A 21,002-nucleotide genomic window follows, 5' to 3' on the forward strand; every position below is an offset into this window, starting at 1 on the left:
GCATAATGCGTCTTACAAAAGTTATTAACCCAAAGGAAAACAGATGTTCCTACTGGAAATGATGACAGTTTTGTCCATGGTTGTCCCAAGAATACATAAGCTTTGGGAAGAGGAGATGGAAAGCAAACTTTTCAAAGGTTTAAGTTATATCAGGGCAGATTTTCCATGAAGTTTTAGGAAACTGACAATTACTCAAAACTTTGACTTTAAAAAACCTTATTATCCAAATCCAAAATGTAGTGAAACAAGCAGAAGGAAATCTCACTCCTAAGTGTTCTCAGCTCATTTCATTTTTTATAGGTTGCTTGACCAAGGATGACTTGGTTGCCTAAGGTTGGACAGGTCTTCCTTTATTTATCCACTATCTGAGTCCATTCTTTCAAGCACAGAGGGAGCCAGACATCAGGGAACACTATGGCATCATTTATGTTTCTCCACCTATATACACCCTGGCAAAATCTTTTTTTTTTTTTTTTTTTTTTTTTTTTTTTTTTTGCGGTATGCGGGCCTCTCACTGTTGTGTCCTCTCCCGTTGTGGAGCACAGGCTCCGGACGCGCAAGCTCAGTGGCCATGGCTCACGGGCCTAGCTACTCTGTGGCCTGTGGGATCTTCCCGGACCGGGGCACGAACCCGCGTCCCCTGCATCGGCAGGCAGACTCTCAACGACTGCGCCACCAGGGAAGCCCTGGCAAGGTCATTTTTACCACTTGCTTTTCAACTACAGACTGTGGTGTGTCCATGGACAGCACAGTTAGGGAGATATTGGAAACCGGTAGGTGCCTTAATCACACTACTTTTTATAACATGACTCCCTAACCAATGGTTTAAAATCAAGCTGTGGACCTCAGAGATTTAAAGCTGTTACCGTCTTGCCCCCTCCTCTCCCTGAGCCCCAGGAATAAGATTCTCGCAGTGGCAATTCTCCCGAGGTCTGTATTGCTCCCTTCTGTGTGCTCTTTAGTGAGCTCCCGCAGCACCTCAAAGCTCAACCCTCACCACTGGGGATCGGACGCTTCAGTGGATCAGATGAAGTTACTTCAAAGGAAAATGTCACCTTAGGTTGCATTGTCCAGAGGTTGAGGATTGAGTAGAACTGACAATCCAGTTCTCTTTTTAAAATGTTGAGGAGCTTTAGGAAAGTTTGATTTGTAAGGAAAAAAACAACCAAAAAACCCTCTGACTTTATCCTTATACATTAAAAAGAACATTTTCTACATCTCTTTTACATTTTCCATCTGTCAACTCTATTTTGTCAGCACTCAGTGTCAACCCATGCAAGGCTGCTGGCTTGTCAGCTTCCTGGGAAGTAGTCACGGCCTTCTCACTCTCCAGTGTCCTGTTTGGAGAAAACAGAGACTTCCTTTCCTCTGCACTTTCTGGATCTAGTCAGAAAGTTCTCAAACAAGTTACTAATTCACAGATCCTTAAATGTCTTATTTTCTAGCTCTAACCAACTTATCTTGCCCCTTGTTAGTTAGGATATAGATTCCAAAAGGCTAACTGATAGCCTTTTGTGCTTAAAAAATGCTACTTGAAAAAAATATTTCTGGAAGATAACTGAATTTGGCTTTTTTTTTTTTTCACTTTGATAAACATGGTTGAGCATTGGCAAACTGCCACACCTAGAATTTGGGACACCCACTTGCCCTCCTGGTTATGCTGCAGAGTTAATGAAGGAAAATAGCCAGATTGGATGTGGAATTGACTTTAAATCCAGAGACCCATTTTCTCCTTTCATAAATAAACATGTTAGTCTGTCAAGCAAAGTATGGTGAGAAAAAAACCAGCTTTTAAAAAGGTAGAAACAATAAAGAAATAGCCCTTAACCCAGGAAGAGACACCTAAAAAGGAGTAACTCGCAGGCCATAAACCATTATTCTTTTTTCTGCAGGAATGTATTATTATTACCCTTTTATAGACACAGAGGTTCATATCCTCCTCCCTCTCCCAGATGTCTTGGACATTGAAAAAAGAATCAAGAGTATTAACTAATTCCCTGTGTTTTCTAAGCTGGTTTGTAGGTTTGAAGGATCGTGAATGATTTGGCAGAAAACAATGATGCAAAACAAAACCCCCGGGGCTTCCCTGGTGGCGCAGTGGTTGAGAGTCCGCCTGCTGATGCAGGGGACATGGGTTCGTGCCCCTGTCCGGGAAGATCCCACATGCCGCGGAGCGGCTGGGCCCGTGAGCCATGGCCGCTGAGCCTGTGCGTCCGGAGCCTGTGCTCCGCAACAGGAGAGGCCACAACGGTGAGAGGCCCGCGTACCGCAAAAAAAAAACAAAAAACAAAAACAAAACCTTAAGTTTTACTTTTTCTACCTGAAAATCTTAGAAGACTTCCTGTAAAGTGTTTGCAGATGGGTGTGTGTTGGCTATGCTGTGGTTTTAGCTCCAAGTCAAATGCCACTTTGCTGTGAGCAAGTCACACTGCATATCAACATTAATTTAATTATGTTAAATCTCACAGGCTTCATTAGATTAATCTAAAAGCCAAGGAAAACATATGCTGTTTCTTCATTCTTTAGCACATTACTCACCAGTAGAAGAATTTTCAGTTTCTTTTCTGAAAGACCATTGAGCTCTTAGTGAACATTTTTACTTGTGTTGCAGTTCAGTTTGATTTGAAACCAAGAACTGGTTCTTCTGATTCTTCACATAAAATATATCGAGCCACAGTGTAGTTCTAGAACACAAAACCCTCCTCTCCGCCTTTCCCTTCCTTGAGTGCAGATGGCTATTGATGGGCAAACAGCTGGAAGAACAATATTTACCCACCACTGGAAAATCATTTCATATTTGACAAGATTCTCCTTGAAAAAAAGAAGCATTTATCAACGTGGTAGTTCCTTTCCACAGATGCTTTTCCAACAGTGCTCTGTGAAACCTTAAAAATCACACATGGTTATTTAAATTTAATTGCTAATTAGTTTAAGGCAATGCATAGCCATGGAAAAGGCCAAGAAAATGTTGAATGGGTTTGGCAGTTTCAAGTTGCATTTGGATGGTGAACACTTCCTGACTGAAGACCTGTACAAACAAACTTGGGGCGAAGGAACCCACTGGCACCATTCATGGTGGGGATTAAATGCAAGTGGCTTAGTGGGGCTGTGCCTGGGACCCCGTCTCCAAGTGCTCTCAGAGTGGGAGGAACTCACATCCTTTGGAAACTGCTGTGGATAATTACTACTTTGTAGGGCAGTGAGCTCATGCTATTACACAAGATTAGTGCTGTGCTCCAGAGCTGGCAGATCCTCTCTCCCGCACAGAGATTTGCCAGCTAGGAAAATAGTGGGCATATTGCCACTTTCACAGCTATCAGGAGACCCCGAGTTAGTTTTTTTCCCTTCGACATATTCATGTTTGTAGGATCCCACTCCAGGCTGCCAGCCTTGGGCAGTGACACCAAAACAAACGTCTCTTTCTCCTTTAAAACAAAGCTGCTCTTTTCCTTTTGGTTGTTCAACTAAAAGACAACAGCCAAACCATAACCTCCTTTAAAACATAAATAAACAAGGACCCAGACCAGAGTAACCCGCAGCAAGTACGCAGATCAGAGGAGGGTATATTTCTACCTTGCAGTGAGGTCATTTGCCCCAACAATTTAAAGAAAACAAAATTAAATATAATCCCCCACAGACTGCAAACAAATGCCTCTCGTGACCACAGCCATCGAGGGAAAAAAGGCATTTTAAAGTTAACACATGTTTTGATTTCTCTAATAAGCAGTCCTTCTAAGCTCCCGGCAGATAACTGTTTGACCTGTGTTCTGAAAGGTGAGGGCCGGGGGATAAACCCAGAGTGGTTATCCTGAGTTCTTTATTTAGTGCAAAGGTGGTTTCTTATCAGCATATGTTTCAAAAGGGTAAGCCGTCGTCTAGGGACTGTGTTTTCTATTTGGAGTTTGCCTTTATCCTTTGGTGGTTATCTGCTTACCCCTGGCATCGACTGCATTTGGATGTTATTTGTGGCCATGTGAGTACAGCAGTGGCACTACCGGTTCCAGGTGATAAAAGGAGTTTGAACACAGAGAAGTCAGCTTTTAGTACAGGTGTCATGTTTTTATAGCTAATCTACATAAGTTTTTACCTACAAACAGACTAAATCACATGCAGACATTAACTGTGTGCATTGGTGTTTATTTACGATCTGCCCTGTCCTAAGGATTTTAGGTGGCTATTATAGGCTTTGCTTCTGATGCAGCTTCACTGTTGATGCAAATCATCTGATAATTTTAAAAGGACAAATAGAAAAAAATAAATATTGTAGTCGAACGTTTTCGTCAACTGGAAAATTCAGATTATAGCTACATTGGCCTGTAGCTAAATAGAATGGGATTGGTAAATACTGTTTAGCTGAGGTCTATCTTTTAGCAAAGTGTTCTCTTCTTACTTTTCCTCACAAAACTGAGGGAACCTATCACAGATAATCCTTTAATCTTTTTTTCCATATGGAGGAAATAATCATGGTTTGGGGTGGGGCGGGGGTGGGGGGGACGTCTACATTGCTTTGTTAACGGTGACTTAGCTGGTAATTCAAAATCTAATGATGGATGGATATCACCACCTAGTGGCCATATAGTATTTTGCATTTCAAAACTTCACATTCCCAGAACTCTGCTTAGGTCTCTGCAAGAATAATATTCTCTGTGAATTAAGTCCCTATAGCTTTGGGTTTTAAAATTCTAGTATGAATTGCATTATATCATGAACCAGAAAGTTAAATGTGAAATGAGATGATTTTTCAAATGCAGCGTAAAGCGAATACATGGAGTCACATGCTTAGTACAATCCTAGCAACTGAGGTAAGCACTGGGACCAGTCTTTCCCATATCTTCACTTTATACACAGTAATAGCAGTGGAAAGTTTTCCTTGGCTGGTTCCCTTGGCATGTGAACCTAGAGGACATTTTTGGTTTTCTTATGAAAATTTTTTTACAGTGAATTAAATCAGCAGTGTTTGGGGGAATAGAGAGTAGGTAGAAAGCAGAGACTGGACTGTTCATGGAAAAAAACTCCAAATTATAGCTTGAAGCCTTAAATTCTCCCAACAATTACCATAATATATTATGTCAGAGCATGGCTTTACTGGACAAATGTCAAGAGCGGTTTTTATCAATGGAATGTGTGCGGTTAATTGTTTAAACATACTTGGCAACACTCATAATAGTTCTAAAACATAAAGCCTTTAATTGGCCATTTAAGATCATCTAAATTACAGTGAATTTTAAAGAATGAAAGGTGACTCAATCTAAGCTGAAAAACTATAGGTAAATACTTGGGTAGGTACAAGGTCGATGATAGAGTAGGCCCCTGGCAGATGCAGATTCAAGATTTGTCGTTTCAAATATACACGAGAGACCCTGAAGAGCCACAAATATGAACTATTTCGTACTTTTTGCTCAGGCACAAATTTGGACTGTACCCAATGGCTGGCTAGTATGTAAAAATCGTTCAATTAGCTGGCAAGTTTGTCCAATGGACAGCTCAGTTTTCCCATCTCTAGGGGTCTGTTGATGTTTATTCTACTAACTATTTAACCATTTTGGACCTTCTCTATCGTATTTATGGTGGGGACCTCTCTGCTACACAGGTCTGTGTGAACAAGGGCATTCCCAAAGGTCTATCCTAGATATATCCTTCCCTGTTGCCAAGAAATACTGTATTTGTAGGGGTGTGTGTACGTGTGTGTGATGGTAGTAAATCTCAAATTTGTGTCCCACAAAAAGATGAACTTAAATTTTATCTAGTGTGTGAAAATTCCATTTTCTTTTTATTAGAGAGGAAAAGAAACCAAGAGATTCTAAACAGAGTGTCTAACTGTTTAGAACTAGTTAGTGCCCATCGATTATCCTTTATAGCTATTTGACCAAATTAAATCGTAAAATCTCAATGAAAAGAATTTGAAATGGGTCAAATATTATGGAGAAGGGCTAGTTATCAACTAAGTTTTGATAAGTCCAGTTGCTTTGAAAACTTCTTAGTTTTAAATTCTGATAAAAGGGATTTAAAAACAAAACTCTTTCATGTTCCGGGAATTCTTTCTCTACTAGAGGTGGAAGCATGACCTTATTATCTTCAGGGTTTTGAATTTTGAATTGACATTATCTTCTAAAGACAAAAAAAATCTTGATGTGGAAAAGCAAATACTATTTTGGAATGTTGCATGAAGGGTAAGTCATTCTACGGTTCAAGAACCTTCCATGATCCAGCCTTTTCTTTTCAACATCCAGCTGCTTGCATATTTCCTCATAAATCGATTTGCTTATATATGTATCATATAAAGGACCAGCTGGGACGTGACTGTCACAGCAGTTAACTGACTAATACTGGATGGTCTCGTTTCCTTTCTTGAACTGAAAGCAGTGCTCAGAGCTGAACCAAGCAAACTCCTTTTGTAAAGCAAAGCAAAGTACCTGATTTATTTTTAAATCTTGTGTATTTCCGAAATAATGCTTTTTTAAAAACCAAAGTATAGTTGATTTACAATGTTGTGTTACTTTCAAGCGTACAGCAAAATAACTCAGTTATATGTGTGTGTGTGTGTATTCTTTTTCAGATTCTTTTCCATTATAGGTTATTACAATGTAGTGAACATAGTACCCTGTGCTATACAGTAGGTCCTTGCTCTTTATTTTATATACAGTAGTGTATATCTCTTAATCCCAAACTCCTAATTTATCCCTCCCCGCCCTTTCCCCTTTGGTAACCATAAGTTTCTTTTCTATGTCTGCGAGTCTGAAATAACACTTCTTTCACCTTAGAAAAAAGACAGTGATCCACCTCTAGTTCAATTACATTAGAGTTTTCTCTTCCATTTGTTTTGTACATGCTTGTGATATTAGTTATCTGCTGAGATTCAGGGCCATTGATCATGGTGGTGTGTATTTTAAAGATAAAAGATCATCCGGTATCTCTGAATGACAGTTGGGACTCCTAGATACTATATAATCAGAGTCACCTTCAAAGGATGGAAACCCTGTCTGACTTTAGTAGATTGCTGGTAACTTTCAAAAGCAGAGACACTACCCCCATCCCCAAACACAACACACACCTTTTCCCTCCCCTTATGTTGATTGAATTAAGTTGGAGACTTTGCAAAGAGCTGGGAAGGAGAGAATAACTCTTCAGCCATTCTGCTTGAGACACCTAAGTCAAGTTTGTCTTAGATCTGTGGAACTGAGGTCACTCTCCGAGAGTGGGGAATATTGGCAGGCAGGGGAGTCCCGTGTGCTCCAGAAGACCTGCAGGATAATTCTCCGCTTTTATGTTAATATAAGACAGAAGTAAATTTTTGACAATAAAATACAGATTATTTGGAATAAAATAATCTAAGCATTTGTAAAGTTTGATAGATTGTAATGAATAACTTCAGTCTGCTCCGACTTGGTCCTCTCAATATTAGGATTGGTTCAAAATGAATTCTCTGGTTTGTGGAGACAATTTTCATTCAGGAGAATGGTACTTAGCTGTTAGGTTTTGGCCAGGTTTTTAAAAATCATTTTATGCTTTTGGCAGCTAACTTGCTTGAATCTGATTGGGGGGAAAGGAAAGAGAAAACAATAATTGAAAAGTTAATAAATCCAGTTTAGTTGAAATGGTTGTCTTTCGGGGCACTTTTTTTTTTTTTTTTTTACACATACAGAGAGGTAATCATTTAATTGGAACACTACAAGTAACTTTTTCATATAGTGTACAGCATTAAGCAGTTCATACTAGGTATAAAAAATTACCTCTTAATAAAATGCATGTTTGTTATAGAACATGTAGATAAGTTTACATCTGAGCTGGCTTTCCTTTACATCAACTATGTGACTTTTATGTCATAATTTTCTCTGCCATCAAAAGAGAACAAAAATGCACAGTAATCTAGGGGTTTCTTTTCAGACATGGGATTGATCTAATTCTGGTCTCTGGGGGGAACAATGAGAGTTCAAGGTCTGGAATGGAGAACATGAGTCTCTGAGACAAAAACAGGCTAAATCAGCATTTATTTTTGTCAACAGTGTTAAAATGAATTCTCCCCAAGCCATGCTGGCTTTTTGGAATAATTTTAGTTTGCCCATCCAGCCCTAGAAGAGGGTCGACCTGGGCTAGATCACCCAGGATGTTTGCTTATAATTCCAGCGAGGAGAAAAAAATCCAGATGGGAGCAGAGAATTTTTCTCTGCTCATTCCAAGAGTCTACATTTCTGTATGTATGAGACACCGTCTATGTGAGAGAGGCTCGATTACATTCTTATAGCTCAGAATTGATTTCCTGAGGAGAGCTCTCTTCCTAACATTTAGCTTTAGTGAAAAAAATACATTATTGAACCTAAAATCAATGATTTATTTTTTCTACTCTTTTTCTCTGCAAGTGGTATTAAATAAGGCTATAAGAATTCAGGAGGAAACAAAGAAAGTTGTTCAGAAAACTGGAGTTTCCTTTGCTAAGTCAGTTTGGCAGTAACATGGAGCAAAATCAAAGCATCCTAGCCAAAATAAATCTGCACAATGGAGCAATCAGATATGAGGTAATAGTGTGACATGCCTGTGGGTATCAAACATTCTTGCAAAAACCACAGACTTAAAATTTGGTCCTGCACCATTAAGCCACAGTTCTGCCAAGCAACAACACAGATCACTGCTGCGAGCCAAATGCAATTCCCACCCAAAACAATTAAATCTTTTACCAGAGGTCTGAGCCTGGGAAGCTTAAGGCCTGAGAATTACTTTGGTGGCATGGAATCAGAATCTCATTTCAGTGTGAAAATGAGATGGTTATTGTTCAGATCAGGAGGAAATGTCAGCTGCAAAATACATGGCAGTCGAGGGACTTGGATGACTTGAAGTGATGTTTGTTGAGGTTAGATTTAAAAAGTGTTAGCTAAGAAATCGGTAAGTTCTTTCTGATCGCTGCATAGCTCGTGTTATAATGTTCATTTTTACTGATTAGAAAAATAATTTATGCTCATTCAAGGGAAGTTGGAAAATCTGTAAGAATATATAGAATAAAAGATTACCTTAGTCTCATATCACTAGATGTAAACTTTATAACATTTTACTGCATTTTCTTTGGGTCTTTTGCATACACACACACACACACACACACACACACACACACACACAACTGCATCGAGAGTATGCGTAAAATTCGGATTATTGTACATTTTTAGGACTTTGCTTTTTATTTAACTTAACACTTCTTTTAGTATCTTCCATCTCCTTGTATAGTCCTCAAAGCCAAGATATTTGATGGTTATATAATGTCCCAAATGTCCCATTTGTCTGGCTATACCATGATTTATTGAATATATATTTGCTCTATAGATTTTTCCCACTTACTGCTAGTGTAATATTTTAGATAAAATGTTGTTCATATCTCTGATTATTTTTTAGGATAGCATTTTAGAAGTAGAATTATGAAGTCCAAGGGTAGGAACTTTTTTTTTTTTTTTTTTTTGATGGTACGCGGGCCTCTCACTGTTGTGGCCTCTCCCGTTGCGGAGCACAGGCTCCGGACGCATAGGCTCAGCGGCCATGGCTCACGGGCGCAGCCGCTCCGCGGCATGTGGGATCCTCCCGGACCGGGGCAAAAACCCGTGTCCCCTGCATCGGCAGGCGGACTCTCAACCACTGCGCCACCAGGGAAGCCCAAGGGTAGGAACTTTTTAAGGCTCTTGGTATGTATTGCCAACTGTTTTCCAGACCGGTTATTTACTTCTGCTGACTTTGTGATTGTCTTGCTTGCTGTTTGCCAGCAGCAAACAACATCTTCGATCAGGGGCAAGTATGGATAGGGAGGAGCGCAGCACACTCTGGGGTTCATTATTTCTAAATATGAAATTATTTATTAAACAACACCACTATGTGCCAGGCATAGCTCCTGGCACTGAGGATACAGGAGTAAACAAAAGAAGCCAAAATCCCTGTCCTCAATGAGCTCACACTCTACTAAGGAGAAAAAATATAATAAGTAAGTAAAATGCATAGGATATTAGAAGGTAATAAGTGTTATGAAGAAAAATAAGGGAGATGAATAGTGTGGTAAGGCCAAGGAAAGGGGAGCACTGCGCAGTTTACACATGGTATTGGGATGCTGGAAAATTTTCCACCTTTGAGGACATTCACTGGTTTCCTGAAAGAGGTTAGTTAGAAAGTAAACTAGAAAGTATTGAGCTCCAAAATCCAAATTAAGTATATGAGGAACTCTGGGATCTTTCACCATAAAAAGTATTCAATTTAGATCTTTGTTAGTTTTAAGGAATTCTTATTCTTTATTAATTTAATTTTTAATTTTATCCTGCTTTAATTCATCTGTTAAAGACAGCTTAGTCATACAGCAGCAGCAGGCTGAATGTGACCTTTATATCTGCATTGTTACTCCATTTCCTTTTCTGTTATCTATTAAAGGAGGGTAGCCGGCAAAAAAAAAAAAGGCAAAAAATAAGACTTGGTGGGTGGAGGGTAAGAGATGGTAAGGAAAGGGAAATAAGCAAAGAAAAGGAAAATAAAGAAATAATTAGAAACCCAGGTCAGATCAAATGTCAGTTCCCAGTCCTAGGAAGACCTGCCAGACAGAGTGCTTTGGTGAGTACGGTCCTCTGAGCATCTTTCCCAGGGCCACCTAGGGGGTAGCTCAGTGGTACCATTCAGGCTACTAGAGTTGAATTTAAATCCATATAATTTCTGGATTTCCACCAGAGAAATAAAAACACCCTTAATTCTGTGTTTTGGAAAAAAAGTCTTTATTAAGCTTCCCTTGGTTCTTTGAAGTTTTATCACTTTTCAGAGACTCTTCTTTACATAGCAGAGGTCTCTTGTGTCCTATCTTAATTTTGGCATGATTGATGTGTATTTCAAAGCAAAACTAAGCAAAGAGATTGAAGGAAAAGTAGAAGGTCTCTTAATCCTCAGGTTTTCAAACTTAAGGTCTTCTTCTCACAAATTATTTTATCAAAGATCTAGGTTTTTACCATATTTTAAAGCTTTAAAAACTGCATTATTTTCTGAGAAGAAAGAAACATTAGAGCCATTCTCTAGTATATTTATTATACATTTTTAAAAGACATAAAGATAACCATGGTGCTTTTGGGAGTAACTAGCAGGACTGTTTTTTTGCCGTGCTCTGAATTGGAAACAATTGCCTTAACTCATATACAGTTCTTTCTTCTCTGACTCTGTCTTTTTCAAATAAAATCTCTTAACTCACTGTTTCAACCACAGACTCATTTTTCCCCCCCTTGGTTCTTTTTTTTTAAAATTTTTATTGGAGTATAGTTGATTTACAATGTTGTGTTAGTTTCAGGTGTACAGCAAAGTGAATAAGTTATACATACACATGTATCCACTCTTTTAGTTTCTTTTCCCATATAGGTCATTACAGAGTATTGAGTAGGGTTCCCTGTGCTATACAGTAGGTCCTTATTAGTTATCTATTTTACATATAGTAGTGTGTATATGTCAATCCCAACCTCCCAATTTATCCCTCCTCCCCCTTTCCCCCTTGGTGACCATAAGTTTGTTTTCTACACACAGACTTATTTTAAATTTAATTCAAGGAAAGACTAATAGATCTGTAGGCCCAGAAGAAACAGTCACATTTGCCATTGTCACATAAATCTGAATACGTATTTCTTTCATATGAAGGAAATTTGTCTCCACCAGTCTGGTCAGCATTAGATGTGATTTAAACATGACAGTAGGCAAAGCATATTGGGAAAGCGATACCCAAGTTGAGCCAGAGAGACAATGAACAAACATGTCCCATATCACATTCTAATTAAGAGACCGGAGGCTAGAAAGCTTCTCTCTTACTTATGGTCCAATATTATTTTCATCTCACTAAAGTTTGTTATTTTTGAATAGGCATAAGGACTATGTTTTTCATATAATTATTGGTTGATATGGAGGTCACATTTTAAGGCAACAAAAAATTGAATGTAAACCTAAAAGTCCTGGATGTTTAACATTGCTAAGTTTCAAGTTATTCCCAGTCTTGCTGGATTACTGTAAGAGATAATGCATACCAAGTACCAGAAGAGGGCTTCATTCATTACTGGTGCTGAATAAAAGACCTGTATTACTGTGATGGAAGGCAAAAGATATTTCTGGTTAAATCTCATTGCTCAAACTAGGGAATCAAAAGGTATCATCTAAAGATGTAGATATAAAAGTAACCAGTAGAAAAACATCAGGTCAATAAAATTCCTTTTAATTATCTGAACACACATTAAAGAAAAGCAAACATATATTTATAGTAAGACATTTTTAAAGCATTATCTTGTATATTAATATGCATAAATGTGATAAATGTTCCTATTAAAACAACTTCCAGATTAGATCATAAAGCAAAACACAACTGAATGGTGCACATAAGAATCATATCTAAAACAGAATTACTCAGAAAGGTTGAATATAAAATGATGGGCATAGGTATATCGGGTAAACAGAAAAATAAATATAGCAAATATATCAATTTATATATATATCAACATAGCAAAGAATTTGGATGAAAACAATTACATTCAATAAGACAAAGGTACTTTATAGTGGTAAAAATATAAAAGAAAGAATGACCATTTTATTGCACTATAATCACCTCTACATAAAATTATATGTGCACATAAGGTTTGGAAGAAAGCATGACAGATTAGAGTGATGAGATTATGAATTTTTTTCTCTAGTTGTTCCACTTCCATTAATGCTGTTACAATTAATAATTATGACATGGTGAAAATTCTTAAATTGAGCATTGATTCCTTAGATATATCTCATTGCCAAAGGAAAAAATATATATATTTGTTGAAGAGAGACTTTGAGATATATACATTTTCCACTCAGAGTGTAAAAATCTTTTTCTTTACCACCAGAATTATTTCAGCTAGATGGTTCAAGAGAAATTGTTGAGTCCCTTCTAATTTAATCGTGCAGTAATGACACTGTCGCTTTTATAATATGCTTCTCTTTGACTGTCAATAGTTACCTTCTCCCTCCATTTTTACAGCAATATGAGAACTGGAGGCCCAATCAGCCAGATAGTTTCTTTTCTGCTGGAGAAGATTGTGTTGTAATTATATGGCATGAGAATGGCCAGTGGAATGATGTTCCCTGCAATTACCATCTCACCTATACCTGCAAGAAAGGAACAGGTAATGATTACTCCATTAATAATGTATACTTAATCTGCATTTCAATTATCAAGTAAATTCAGGAAGAATGAATGTCATTCTTTGTGGCGGGCCTCTCACTGCCGTGGCCTCTCCCGTTGCGGAGCACAGGCTCCGGACGCGCAGGCTCAGCGGCCATGGCTCACGGGGCCAGCCGTTCCGCGGCATGTGGGAACTTCCCGGACCAGGGCACGAACCCGTGTCCCCTGCATCGCAGGCGGACTCTCAACCACTGCGCCAACAGGGAAGCCCAAATGTCATTAAGACATAAGCTGGATGTCACATATGGCATCTCTTATTGCTCTGGAATGGTTTACTTTTTCAATATAATTGAAAAGTTTGTTTTCAGTAATGTGTTCACCTTAGATTTCAAGTGCTTAAGATTAACAATGTAGCATTTACGTAGAAAAACTACCTGGCAGTATTTTTAAGAAAAACAATTGCCAGCCCAAGGGCCTATAAACCTGTTTATTTTGATGAGGAGAGCATTAAAAAAAAAAAAAAATTAGTTGTAGAATAAATAAATAAATAATTTAAAGAAACAAAAAAATTTTTAATTAGTTGTCGACAATAAAAACCTGGTATGAAAAAAAAAAACCTGGTATGTATCATAAAATAATGTGAAGTTTTTACTTAAAAAAAAAAAGAACACCTGGTGCCATCTGGCCCATGTTCACATTTATCAGTGGTTTAAATACTGCAGCTGAAAACTACCACCCACCCTTGGTGGGACTGTGGTCTCCAATTCATCGCAGTCCTCATTCAGACCCTTCCTCCTTTTTGGTTAAGTTCCTGGTCTTTATAGACATTTGAGTTTTTCACTCATTCCCTTAGAAGCTCCATCTGTACACATAAACCATAGAACAAAAATGCCATCCCTATGTCTATTGTTGAAAACCTTCAAAATATGATACAATAAAAACATTTATAATATGTTTATAAGTTAATAATATAATGAGAATTGCTTAGTTGATATTAAACAGATAAAATTAAGAAAGCTGATTTTTGAAAGTGTTTATCATTGACCAATATGTTTGAATTCTAAGGCACACTGTATAGACTTCTTCCTTTAAAAAATAGGAATTCCATAAAAATTTATAAACCTATTTGCAATTGATAATGGTGTTAGAACATGAGTATTTAATCTCTATACCCAGATTTTACCCACCTCAATTAAACATACAAAGTACAAATGCAAGATCCATTTGACTTATTTTTGAATATAAAAATAATAAAACTAAAAATACACTCTACAGATATTTTAGGAAAGACAAACACCACTAGAGAAATTCTATCAAAAGAAAGAGAACAGTAAGATACACAAAGCTGAGATGAAACTTAGCTGTTATCCATGACTACTATACTCTGCCATTCTCTTGTCTAAAGCAGAATTTATTCTGAATATCTTTCACGTGTGAGCAGCTTTCCTGACTATGTACGTTACTTCCACACTTACGCGATGGAACTTGTGAAAACAGCAAATCAAGTTATTTGCTCTTTTCCCTGTTTCTAGTGTAAGAAGTCTTTAAAGAACTGTTTGTCTTTATCCAAATGTCGTGTTTGCCCTCTTAGATCTCCAAATGTTCCCTGGAGTCATGCTTTTCATTTTGTGATCCAAACATTCTTTTATTTCCCGTGTTGCTTTTCCTATGCCAGGGTTTATTAGCAGCAGCACTATTAACGTTTTAGGCCAGACAGTTCTTACTTGTTGGGGCTGTCCTGTGCATTGCAGAATGTTTAGCATCATCTCTGCCCTCTAGGCACTGAATGCCAGTAACATTCTCCTCCACTCCACATCCTCCTTTGCTTTGTGACAACCATCCATGTCTCTAGCCATCACCAACTATCCCTGGGAAAGGAGGGAGAGGAGGAAAACTGCCCCAGGTTGAGAACCACTGCCTTATCTAAAAAGGATTCACAACAGTAACATCATGGTAGACATTTACCAATGGGGAAAGATTTACAAAACATTAGGTCTACCTCATTAAAGGAGAAAAATAAAACAAAACAAAATGATTCATATATTTTATCTCCCTACTGTCTGATTTTTATTTGTGTAGACTTAATTCTTTGTTAATCAGTACTCTGGGGAATGTTACGAATTTTATAAATGTCTGAAGACTTTTATAAATGACACTTATTTTTCCTTTCAGATATTTTAGACATCTTTAAACATACAGACCTAGGTCGTTTTAATTAAATACTTGCAAAGGAGGATTATATTATATATAAAAGGCTTTTTTTTAAAAAAAAAACACCACCTCGTTGCATACTATCTACACATCTTTGGGGCATCCTGCAGGTTCCTTCCAATCCCATCCATTTACTTCCCCAATCCAGCCATAGATAATGACTTAATTCCCTTTCTTTTCTCTTTAGAATTATCACATATGCTTGTATCTGTAAACAAATTGTTTAGTTTTGTACACTTTTGAACTTTAAGTAGAATCATACTGTTTGTATTTTGTGCATTGCTTTTTCTGTTCAGCATTATGTTTGTGAGATTTATCCATGTTGATACATGTAGCTGTATTTCTTCATTTTGGCTGCTGTGTAGTATTACAATATATGACTATATAACATCTTATTTATCAGTTCTCCTGCCAGGGGACATTTGGGTTACATTCAGTGTTTTCACTATTATAAACAATGTTTCTACGAATATTCTTGAACTTGTTTGTGGTAGATCTCTGCAAGTTTCCATAGGGTGTTTTTCCAGGAGTGAAGTGCAGAGTCATAGGATACAGGTACTATCAAATTCACTAGAAAATGCCAAATTATTTTCCAAAGTGGTTGTACCAATTGTCACTCCCACCAGCAATGTGTGAAAGGTCCCATTACTCCACATCTTCTCCAACATTTGATATTAACGGACTTTGAAATTTTTGCCAATCTGGTGGGTATAAAATGTTATCTCTTGTGATTTAATTTGCGTTGTCTTGGATACTTCTCCCTGGATATCTTTTCATATACTTTTATTTATAGCTCTTCTTTTGTAAGGTTTCTGTTCATGTCTATTGTGTATTTTTAAAACTTGATTGCTTCTCTTTTATATATTGATTTGTGAGAGTTTTTTTAAATGTCCTGGTTATTAATCCCTTGACAATTATATGTTGCAAATATCTACTCCCAGTTTGTAGCTTGTCTTTCCCCATGGCATTTTTTAATGAACAGAGTTCTTCATTTTGTTGAATTTTCCTTTATGGTTTAAACATTTTTGTGTCTTAAGAAATCTTTACCTATCCTAAAGTCAGAAAGCTATCCTATGTTGTTTTTAAATGTTTTATAGTTTGTCTTTTACATTTATATATTTATATATTTTACATTTATATATTTATATATTTATATATTTAAACCATCTAGAATTGATCTCCCATGGATTCTCTGAGGTAGGGAGCCAAATACATATTTTTTTCCATATGAATACCCAATTGTCCAAGTGAAAAAACTACCTTCTCCCCACTGCTCTGCCATGTTGCTTCCGTCAAATATCAAGCATATATATGTGGATCTATTTCTGGTCTGTTTGCCTGTCCTTGCCAGTACCACACTCCCTGAATTATTTTAACTTTATAATAAGTCTTCATTTATAGTTTTGGAAGAAATCTGTATATTGCTTTCCTCTCAAATTTAAAGACAACTTTTAATTAGTCAGAATCAAGTATAATGATTTATCTAATTGATAATTTTTAACCTTCCGTATCACTTCCATCTCATTCTATCTGATACTTGCTAGTATCTGGACCCTAGTATAGACTTTCCATATTACAATAAAAGAAGTGTAGATATCCAGATGCGGGTTTTCATTGAACTATATACATAGTGTAGATTATTAATTGAAAATGACATATTATTTTAGAAATCTCAGTTTATCTTCTAGGAATTTGTATAAATCAAATACATACACAAACGTTTCTAATTTCTTAGTTATAGATAGTAGGACTTTATAATCTATTTTTAGGTTATGTCTATCTGAGTGACAATTTCTTATGTGAACGAAAATATATGCTTGGATTGTGTTTCATTAAAGACAGTTTTGTTTGCTATGGGTCAATACATTCTAAGCTGTTTTGTCAGGCAGAAGTAAATTAAAGGAACTAAATATTTAAGTTAAACCTACATTTGTCATTTCAAAAGAATATGGTTATAAACAGCCTTTTGAATATGTAAATAAATTTAATATTCGTGAACTTTTGACATCCAAACATCTTGGTACCAAGGTTTCTGGTAATCATTCTCCCATTGAAGATTTGCATTATTTCATGAGAGAATATGACATGCTTATCAGGTGGGCCTCATGATGGCATTCTTAAAGTAAACTATTGATAGGAAATGTCATTTAGGGAAATTATATTGAAGTTAAGTTATATTTTTATTAGAGATATATAGCAAAACACAATCACTTATAAAAGTTAATTTTTAAAATATATCATTTAAAACAAGTACACTAATATTGAATAAAATTACAAATTAATACAAATTCAGTTCAACCAATTTTCCCAGCTTCTTGAATTTCAAAATTGTGAGGTTTCTTTTACTACTATTTCCTTTTTACTATTTCTACCATCACTAAGTTAGTTGATATACAGAATTTTTTATTGTGGGTTAAAAATGATGGTTATATATTCCAAGATTTACCTTTACTTACCCTGCTTAAGAGTTGAAATTTATATTTATAAGGTAATTACAAAATTGAAGCATGAATACTATGTCCTGACTTGCTTCCTGTCTCTGTACAGAAGACAGAAAAGAGCAAATAAACATAATTGAACCTGGAGATATTTTATTTATACTGAAGGGTCCATATTTTATCCATATTTTGGACATATTTTGTCCACATTTTGAAGCCATGATGTTATTATAGATTGTAAGTTTTTTCCGGGGAAGTGACAATAATAGTTAATTATTACAAATCTTATTTGAAGTGAAGGTGGGTAATAAATAAAAACATCGGGATGGTGGTGAAGACAACATCAACAGGCCACATGGTGGCATGAGACAGGAAATTCCAAATTCCTTTTAATTTAGAATTTTTTTCGGAAAAGTAGCACCTCCAAATGGACAGATGAATGTATGACCATATGCCCTATGGTTCTTTTTAAAAAAAAAAAAAAAAAAGCACAATTCAAGATACAGAATCTGAGATTCAAACTAGGCCCAGAGGCTTACTGTTTAGTTTTGTCTTGAAAATTTTCAATTTCTTAATCTAAATGACTGCTGAAGGTGCTTGATTGGGTATAATAAAGAAGAAAAGAGAAAAAAAAAGGAGAAACTTATGCCAATAGAAATACTTAGATTATTTGGAAATAACCCAATTTACTTTTCTTTAGTTGCTTGCGGCCAGCCCCCTGTTGTAGAAAATGCCAAGACCTTTGGAAAGATGAAACCTCGTTATGAAATCAACTCCCTGATTAGATATCACTGCAAAGATGGTTTCATTCAACGCCACCTTCCAACCATCCGTTGCCTAGGAAATGGAAGATGGGCTATGCCTAAAATTACCTGCCTGAACCGTAAGTGGTCCTTTAGAAAGAATGGACAACCATGCTATAACAACTACTAGACACCCTCATTTTACGGCTACGGTATTGGTAGTTTAGGGTATGGAGCAAGTAATATTGTTGTGTTTTCTTTTCTTTCTTTCTTTCCTTCCATGTAGCATCTGCATACCAAAGGACTTATTCTAAGAAATACTTTAAAAATTCCTCATCAGCAAAGGACAATTCAATAAATACATCAAAACATGATCACCGTTGGAGCAGGAGGTGGCAAGAATCAAGGCGCTGATCCCTAAAATGGCGAACATGTGTTTTCATCATTTCAGCCAAAGTCCTAACTTCCTGTGCCTTTCCTATCACCTCGAGAAGTATTATCAGTTGGTTTGGATTTTTGGACCACCGTCCAGTCATTTTGGGTTGCTGTGCTCAAAAACATTTTAAATGAAAGTATTGGCATTCAAAAAGAAAGCAAACAAAAGGAAAGAAAATAAGGGCAGAATGTAACCATTTCCAGACTATCTAATTTCTTTAGTTTTCTATTTGCCTCCAGTGCAGACCATTTTATAATGTATACCAGCCTACTGTACTATTTAAAAAGCTCCATTTCAGCACCAATGGCAATGTAAATAAGATGATTTAATGTTGATTTTAATCCTGTATATAAAATAAAAAGTCACACTGAGTTCGGGCATATTTAATGATGATTATGGAGCCTTACAGGTCTTTAATCATTTGTTCGGCTGCTTTTGGTAGTTTGTTTAGGCTGGAAATGGTTTCCCTTGCCCTTTGTCAGCAAGATGGAGGATGGCTTTTCCTGGACAATTAACAAACACAAAGTTTTGTAGGTCACTGCACCATTTCCGCCCCAGGTACAACCGGCTTCCATGTGATGCTGAAGCCTGGCTGGCTAATGGGATCCCAACGGAACTAGAGACTGCAACGTGGAACTCTTTTTTTGCTGCATTCCTTTTTCTTCACTTACAAGAAAGGCCTGAATGGAGGACTTTTCTATGACTAGGAGCATTTTTTAGGGGTCAAAGTGCTAATTATTAACTCAACTGGGTCTCCTTTTTAATGGCTTTTTATAACACTAACTTGCAAGATTACAGATCAACAACATTTCAAATGGATATAGACCTAGGGCTCTGGAGGGAGGGGGTTTGTTAAAACAACACACATTCAAAGAAAGAAATTTTGTATATATAACCATTTTAATCTTTTATAAAGTTTTGAATGTTCATGTATGAATGCTGCAGCTGTGAAGCATACATAAATAAATGAAGTAAGCCATACTGATTTAATTTATTGGATGTTATTTTACCCCAAACCTGAACATTGACATAGTATGTTAGTTATTTTTCAGTGTTAGCCTTTATACTTCCCTCACACAGTTTGGAACAATATAATCTAGGTACTCTGTCCCTGATGAAATAATGTGATGGATAGAATGCATCAAGTGTTTATTATAAGAAGAGTGGAAACGTGTATAGCTTTCAGCAAATGATGTTTGCCCATTCTAAGCAAGGAGCATATATATAGAAATAGTGTGGGCGTTGCTTCCTGTTAGGCGGAGTGTATGTGTTAAAATTTCTCCCTATCTCTTCCCACTCTGTTTTCTCCCCTTAATTTGAATAAAATGACTGCTGAAGATGACTCTGAATCATTATCCACTTAATTTAATGTTTAAAGAAAACCCTGTAATGGGAAGAAAGCATTTAGGAGTCTTTCCCTAATTTTAGTTAGAATGATCTTGAGAAGACAACAAATAAAATGCAAATAGAAGAAGAGCAGACCCAACATGGATTCTTTTTCACGGAACCTCTTTTGACTTAGAAGGAACCACAGTAGCCACAATCATACACACTGTCTTTAGGCAAGTTCCCTTGGTTGCTGCGTTAAATGTGATCCACCTTTGGGTGTTCTAGAGCACAGAACAACTCTGTGTCTACCTATTAGGTTTTAATTTTTCCTCTTTCATTACAATGCACATAATACGTTCCTGTATTTATATTATACCGTGTATAGTGTAAAATGTGAATGACTGTTTTTTTTTTTTTTGTGAATGAAAATCTAAAATCTTTGTAACTTTTTATACCTGCTTTTGTTTCGCCAAAGAAACCTAAAATCCTTCTTTTACTATACTGTGACTGGTCTGGTTATTTACAACTTTAAACCCTAATGTGCACGAACATTTTTACATTCTAGATCTATCATGAAGTACAAGCTGCTGGCTTGGATGAAATGATTTTATGGCTAGCAGAGAGGTGATTATAAATGTCCCTGCAAAAATTGAGATAGTAATTCTGATAATGTTTACATATACATTCTTAGGTATTACTCTCAAACATGAAGGAAA

The 21,002-nt window shown here is 36.6% G+C and overlaps 1 protein-coding gene across 1 annotated transcript in view; it reads left to right on the forward strand.

Annotated features, from left to right (window-relative positions):
* Positions 1-20,740, forward strand: part of VCAN (versican) — a 112,848-nt gene extending 92,108 nt beyond the window's left edge. Inside the window, exons 13-15 of the mRNA XM_060146144.1 lie at positions 12,986-13,130; positions 18,479-18,661; positions 18,808-20,740. Of these exons, the coding sequence (XP_060002127.1) occupies positions 12,986-13,130; positions 18,479-18,661; positions 18,808-18,935 (456 nt within the window). The 3' untranslated portion in view covers positions 18,936-20,740. The remainder of the gene's footprint in view (positions 1-12,985; positions 13,131-18,478; positions 18,662-18,807) is intronic.
* The last annotated feature ends 262 nt before the right edge of the window (positions 20,741-21,002 follow it).

This window comes from Lagenorhynchus albirostris, chromosome 3, assembly GCF_949774975.1.
Source record: "Lagenorhynchus albirostris chromosome 3, mLagAlb1.1, whole genome shotgun sequence".
Classification (NCBI taxonomy): domain Eukaryota; kingdom Metazoa; phylum Chordata; class Mammalia; order Artiodactyla; family Delphinidae; genus Lagenorhynchus; species Lagenorhynchus albirostris.